General features: G+C 47.9%; 1 protein-coding gene across 1 annotated transcript; it reads left to right on the top strand.

Annotated features, from left to right (window-relative positions):
- The first annotated feature begins 379 nt into the window (after window positions 1-379).
- On the top strand, window positions 380-6,619 carry telo2 (TEL2, telomere maintenance 2, homolog (S. cerevisiae)). Its single transcript, XM_040176691.2, has 21 exons — window positions 380-561; window positions 919-1,262; window positions 1,351-1,628; window positions 1,729-1,797; window positions 2,083-2,230; window positions 2,308-2,410; window positions 2,492-2,560; window positions 2,638-2,779; window positions 2,892-3,028; window positions 3,116-3,198; window positions 3,278-3,376; window positions 3,460-3,548; window positions 3,643-3,734; window positions 3,831-3,947; window positions 4,043-4,114; window positions 4,210-4,380; window positions 4,468-4,559; window positions 4,655-4,754; window positions 4,916-4,980; window positions 5,054-5,169; window positions 5,847-6,619. Exons 2-21 carry the CDS (start codon window positions 919-921, stop codon window positions 5,966-5,968), a joined length of 2,508 nt encoding a protein of 835 aa, XP_040032625.2. The 5' UTR covers window positions 380-561; the 3' UTR covers window positions 5,969-6,619.
- The last annotated feature ends 231 nt before the right edge of the window (window positions 6,620-6,850 follow it).

Raw genomic sequence — 6,850 nt, 5'->3', positions numbered from 1 at the left:
ATGAAAGGTGATTAAGTGTTTTTAATTTCAATAATATCCCGGATTTTTAAAAAGCTGCTTTAAAAACTTTTCTCACTACTTAGACATACTGTCTCTAAATTAACAATATTTATTAAGTTAGTGTAGCATTATGATTAGTTTTACTTGACTGTAATGAGAAACTGAACCACTTATTTCAGATGTTAAAGCATCTTCTCACGATTCGTCTGTTATTTTGTTATATCTAAGGAAAGAAAAGAAGATCACGTATGTATGCTCAGATACCGGTAATAATACAGTTATAATAACGTCAATTTGTTCATTGTTGAATAACGTGAAACAGCGACCGGAAGTGTTACAAAAACCATCGTCCTCTTGAACGCCGCCTCTTTCTGTCCCCGGAACCTTCCGTCTCCGTCCGCCTCAACACGGACGTATTTTGACGGAGCGCACAGAGAGCGGCGTGCAGCACCGCGGCGAGACATCTGTTATGTTAGAACGTGAAGTTAAAAGCGGTTAATACCTGCAAATACTCATTAATACGACCCTGAGCGTAAGGCTTCGTTTAATAAAAACACCCAGGTGCGTATCCGTTTGTCCGGCTAGCAGTTGTTGACTTGCTGCTCTCCAGTAACCGTAAATATGTGTGTTATCTTTCTAATCCGTTATATACACATAATCAAGTTAGCTTATTGAAGGCACTTCTCTGCTAACTAAGGATTGTTAGAGAGGTTTCACCTAAAACAACGAACTAGTTCTTATTATCGTTGAAGGTTTTTCAAAACGGTTTCGATGTGGTATGATTACATTTTATAGGTTAATCCTTCAGCATTTATTAAACTCATTAATGTATACAAACTTTATTATAGTTGCTGTGTTAGTTTCTGTGTAGACTCCTTTCACCGTTAAATCTCCCATTTAACACCTTTGTTTGGAAAGATGGAGTCTCTCGCCCCGAACCCTGAGGTCCGCCTCGAGGTGTCCCGGTGTTTCCGAACCCTCGCCACGTCCACGGACGCCAAAGACCTCGTCGCCACCCTTCAGACGCTCCACTGCTACCTGGACGAAGGCCCGGAGAGCAGAACCGACCCGGTCCAGCGGGCTGAGTTCAGGCGCGCTCACTTCACGCCCGCCCTTCGGCTCCTCGGCGGCGGCGGGATCCGGGCCGACTGGCCGGCCGGCCTCACGCCCGCCCAGCAGGCCGAGTTATGGGACGGCTTGTTCCTCAAAGGCCCCCCGGAGCAGGCGCTGCTGGTGCTGATGGAGGCGATGGGAGAGCAGAGGTGGGTGGTGCTGGATAGCGGGTGGTGGACGAAACGCGCAAACGTGTTGTCTGCACGCTAATCGACCGCTGTTGTCTCCCACCTCCAGGGCGGGCGCCAACCTGGACCGCTTTGTCGCCATCACTGAGAAGTTCCTGCGGAGCGGTCGCCTGGCCGACCTGCTGTGGTCCCGCTGTCTGGAGACGGGTCCCTCCGACTCCCCCCAGCTCCGAGAGACCCTGCTGGGACGCATCGCGGCGCTGCCGGACGTCACCGCCAACCGGCTGCATCTGAGAAACAAGGCGCTCTTTCTTCCTCAGCAGTACTACCCGCTGCTGGCCACAGAGATGCTCGCGGCCCTGGAGCGGACCTGTCAATCACTCCGAGGCGAGGAGACCTCTTTCAGACTGTTCACAGTGGGGGGGGCCTGTGTTTCAAAATGGTGATTTCTCACCCAGGCTCCTTGTTTGATTCGTGTATTCACCAGATGGCACGGACTGCTCCTTGACGTTTGTGGCTCAGACACTTGGAAAAGTGTGTATCCAAGGCCATAGTGGTGAGTCCGGTGGACGCTTTGGTTTTCACAGTTGCAAGCCCAATTGTAAATGTTTATCCTAGCGTACCTTTTTTTAATTGACAACTTTTTAATGAAGAATTTAACAACTCATTGGTTAGAAAAGCACAGTCAACCATTTTGGTTTATCGAGCAAAAATGTCAGACGGTTTAATTTTCCCTAAACGCTCTTAATTATGATGATGATGCAGAAGTTAAAACGACTTCGATCCCCCCCTCCTGCCATTTTATTATTATTATTATTATTATACTATTTCCTATGTGCAGGTTTGGTGCTGGCGGTTCTGGCTCCGCGGCTCTCTGTGTTCACGCGCTCCGACATGGTGTGGCAGCGGGTTTGCTGGAAGCTGCTGCAGAACGTTCCACAGCGATGGATGGAGAGTGTGCTCACGGGGCTGGTGCAGGCCGTCAGCGGGTAAAGCTGGAGCAGTGTGCAGCCCCCCAGCTCTCAGTTATGTATCTGCCTCTACGTGACTCTCGCCTCTTTTTCAGGCCCGATGCTTTGGGCAGGATCATCGGAAATCTGGTGTTGACCAATAAAAAGGCCCAGTTTGTCATCACTCATAAACTGCTGTTACTTCAGTACAAGTATGAGGTGAGGAGACACCCCGCGGCCTCAAAGTAAACCATGTCATCTTATAAAGCTATAAAGCTGCATGCGGTTTCTTTTTCATAGACTGGAGTCTTGAGAATCGTCCTGGGCTACCTGGCAGCAGACAGGGAGCGAAGGCCTCTGCTCATCCAGGTGGGTGCATCCGGATGTTCAGCAGCCAAGTGACATCACGCTATATGTATTGATGATTTTGACGCGTGTGTTGTCAGGTGTTACGGTCTGTGCTGCAGGCTTGGGCTAACCCCAGTGCGGTGAAGCACACGCCTCTAGACCAGCAGCTCTACGTCAGCAAGGCCCTGCTGCTGAGCGTCAGTCTGCTGAAAGACTCTGAGCTGCAGGAGCTACGCTCAGGTACAAGCGACAGTGTCTGAGGCCTCAAGAACCACATCCTTTGTGTCCCACACTGTTAAATATGATCATGTTGAATGAAGGGATAATGGAGCTAGTAGCGCTCCTCTCTCAGAGCTACTTCAGTGCCTGCTGGGCGGCATGCAGAGCCATCTGGACAGCGGCGTGGTGCGCGTCAGGCGTATGGGCATGGTGGTGGGGGAGTGCCTGAGCGCTCGCATGGACCTCAATAAGACCAAGCTGAAGTTTGAGGTACGGTCGGCGTGTCAATCGAGGGATACAATGCTAGTCAGCCGAATTGTCCCACGTCTTTGAGTCTGTGTGTTGTTGTTGTTGAAGTACGAGCAGGACGAGGAAACTCTGGAGCTGCTTTGTCTGATGAGTCCCACGACTGATGAACCAGAGGCGGAGCAGGTGAACGAGTAAGTGTCTTTACTCGTTTGGTGACTGTAGACAAAGTCACATAAAACTTTAATTTGAAATAAGGTTTCTCATCTGCAGAGTTGACACTCCTCAGGAGACCAGTGCAACAGCCCCATCTACTCAGGATGCATCATCTCCAAATAAGTCAAAAACTGACCCGGGCTCCGACCTGGACAGGTAAGCACTATAAAATCTCCTCTGCCATTCTAAACGTATCAGTCGGAAATGTTTTGTTAACTGAAAGCCTCTCACCTTTGCAGCGACGATGAGCTAACGCCGTACGATATGTCTGGCGACCAGGAAACGAGTACAGCCTCTCCACCGCGCTACCTGCGCGACTGCTTGGAAAGTACGGCTGCTTATCGTCGACGATCACTTTCTGTTTAAAGTCTGCGCTGCCGCCTCCAGCTCTAATGTTTCTTTTAATCGAATGACCCGCGCAGCCTTGGTTTCCTCTGAGGACCCGTCGCGCGTGGAGCTCAGTCTGAGAGTCGCTGAGGGTTTGGTGAGGAGGAACATCTTCGCAGCCAGAGAGGTGTGACAGATTAATGACCGCTAGACGCACAACAGAAATGTCCAGTGCTTCAGCTTTCTAGAAATCCTTCTCTCGTTATTTCTTTCTGTGTTTCAGGTCAGTGTCCAGCTGACCAAAGTGCTTCTTCACATGGAGGATAAATACAGTATAAGTGGCTTCCTGAGTCTCAGACAGGCCACCATGGTGGCGCTCACAGTCACGGACTGCATCTCTGTAAGATCTACATGCTTTTCCATCAAAATGTGTCTTCAAAGCCATTTTGGGGCGTTTGGTACCCAAGTGAACTGTCCCTTTGCTTCCCGTTGTAGGTGACTCAGTATCTGACCACGGAGTTTTACTCCTTGAACTACAGTCTTCGCCAGCGCCTCGATATCTTGGAGGTGAGGACATCGTCTTCTCCACTTAGCGCCGCAGCGATTGATTCAAACTCTCTTTGATTGTAATCACGAGGCGGCTCTGGTTTTGTGTTTCTCAGGTCCTCACCCTGGCAGCGCAGGAGCTCTCTAAGCCCATCGCTGAAACGAGAACCCCACCCATGGGTGTTAGCGGCGCCCCTGAATCGACCCCGTACCCTGGTGACAACCCTGTCCATTGGCGAGAAGTAGTACAGAAGCGGATTGACAGCAAGACAAAACGCCTCAGGAAGGTAGTACCCGGATATTTTCATCTGCCGCTTGAGTATTTGAGGTTTACTCCGTATCGCTAGCGTTGTTTCCTTTGTTTATGTGCATAGGGTGCCACACAACCTCCAGCTACGGCCACCCCTAACCGCTACGCCCCTGTGGCTGGACACTTCTTTTTTCCTCTGCTCAGCAACTATGACAAGTAAGTGAGGCTCTTTTATACATATTTAAAAGGTTAAACACTAGAGTTTCAGGTTTTTCGAACTGGAATGTGATTAAGTTTCTGCTTTCTGCTAGGCCTCAGGTGACCTTTGACCTGTTGGGCGGGGACCATCTCGTACTGGGCAGGTTGATCCACTCTTTGGGCCTCCTCATGCATCTAGCAGTCAACGCACCGGTAATTCTATCCGTCCATCTGAGACAGGATCCCAATGTCGAGCTTTTTCATCAATATCATTTCACTCTCATTAAATATATTTTATATCACTATAAAAGAGAAAATGAATACGCTATTTTATATCATACAATATGGCATTCCGATGATTTTTTTTTGTTTAGATCGCTGCACAGATGGGTTGTGCTTTACTGGACTTTGTGTGGGCGGTGCGTTACCACGCCGACCAGTAAGTGTGCAGCGCGTCACTTTTGGAGAGACTATGAGCTTTTGTTATCTTACGTAACCTGAACCTGTGGCAGGATGGTGAGACGAGGCGTCCTGTTCGCTGTTTGCTCGGTGTTTCTGAGCATGCCCAGCGAGAACCTGCTGGTGGACCTCAGTGATCAGCTGTTTGAGACCAGAACCTGGCTGGCAGGTAAAAAAAACATCGCTTGTGATAACAGAGGTTTGTCTTCTTGAAACTTTCAAATACACCTCGTTCCAATCTCTCCTCGAGGGGTGAAGGTCAGACTAAGCGTTGGTTCAAGTTCTAGCATTGCAGGGCCATCGTTTTACACATTATCTTAAACATTTAAGCAATACCTTGTTTATTTGATACTAATAATAGATTAACACTAAAATACTCTATTCTTGTAAATCCACAAAGGTCCCAGGCTGCACCTGCATAATGTAATTGTGTCAGGGATGTTCCCCTTAGTGACACACACATACGCACAGCACACACATGCACAGCTGGACTGAGCATTTCTGGGAAGTGGATGAGTAACAAGGATGTCCTGTACTATGGACCGCAAAGGACGTGACTGGCTCAGCAACACTTGGATGTTTCTTTATCGCTCTGAGGATACATCAATTCGTTTTGTTTTGCCCAAAATCACAAATTACCCTCGGAGGGCTTAAATGTGGTTGCAATGTACATTGCGATGAGCAGGAATTAAGCTAATTGACAAACACAATGTAAACACAAAACACACACAGAATTCTTTATTGTATAGAGAAAATGCCTGAGACATGTGTATTTGATTGGATCTCCTGCTATGATTATACTGACAGGTGGCGACTAGTCATTACTTGTGTTGCTAATGTCCACAGATGTGGCTGAAGAAGACCCCGACGCAGATTGCCGCAGTCTGGCCATACAGAGTTTGGTGCTGTTGGACAAGAGCCTGAAGAAACAGCTACGAGATCAACAGGCCCTGACCTCCGAGTCCTGATCGCGGCATCAGACGCGACCGCTGAACCGATGAGTGCGTCTCCGATGTGTGTCGGTGCGCTCCTCCCCTCCGTCCGGTCCTCGCCTCCGTCCGCTGCTCGCCTCCGTCCGGTCCTTGAGGAGCCAGGAGGATGCAGGTCGACGGAACTGATGTTCCGGAAATTTGCCCACACGTTTTTTTAATATGCTGGAACACGCAACACGCAGGACAACAGGGCGCACGTCTCTGCGCGTGTTTGTGAACGTGTCTTAATCGTGCACACACAAATATTTCCAAATACAGTGTTGTGTGTAATGTATGTACCGGATAAAACGTTGATGGGATGGAGAATAGAATACCAGTTTGTACACCGATAACGTTTCTGAGGATATCCTTTTCAAACTCTTTCCTGTTCTGCCACGTATGAGCGTCTCTGTGTGTGGTTGTTTGTTTGCAAAGGATGTCCTGTGAATATTCACGTGCATACATGGATTCACAAATAATAAAAATACCAGTACTACTTCCTTCTGTGACATACATCTCTAGTCTCACAAACAATTAAATGTTTTGAAATTGTTTTATTTGTAATGACCTTGGCACTGGCATATTTAGAAGTAAGATCTGGAATTGATTATCCCACCTTTTTGTAGTGAATACAAAGTTTGGAAGTTTTGTATGTGTGTATTTTTCTGCGACCCCTGCTTTACATCCACTAGGTAAGGACGTTAGCACTAAAGATGATATTTGATTGTACCTTGATTACGGTTCATACAAAACATAAATAAGGAACGAGTGAACAAAAACTAGAGCAACTATGTGAGTTTCAGTTTGTTTAATTCATTTGAATCATCGTACAATAAACTGAAGGTCATCAGATGAGAGTTTGTTGCGATAAAACAAGTA

The sequence above is a fragment of the Gasterosteus aculeatus genome, chromosome 5 (genome assembly GCF_964276395.1).
Source record: "Gasterosteus aculeatus chromosome 5, fGasAcu3.hap1.1, whole genome shotgun sequence".
NCBI lineage: Eukaryota > Metazoa > Chordata > Actinopteri > Perciformes > Gasterosteidae > Gasterosteus > Gasterosteus aculeatus.
The sequence above is the reverse complement of the archived record's forward strand: the minus strand, read 5'-3'. Positions and strand labels throughout refer to the sequence as shown.

Coding starts and splice junctions, on each gene's coding strand:
- telo2 (XM_040176691.2), top strand. CDS start 919: ATGGAGTCTCTCGCCCCGAACCCTGAGGTCCGCCTCGAGGTGTCCCGG. Junction 1,629..1,728: donor GACCTGTCAATCACTCCGAG/GCGAGGAGACCT, acceptor TGTATTCACCAG/ATGGCACGGACTGCTCCTTG. Junction 3,029..3,115: donor AGACCAAGCTGAAGTTTGAG/GTACGGTCGGCG, acceptor TTGTTGTTGAAG/TACGAGCAGGACGAGGAAAC.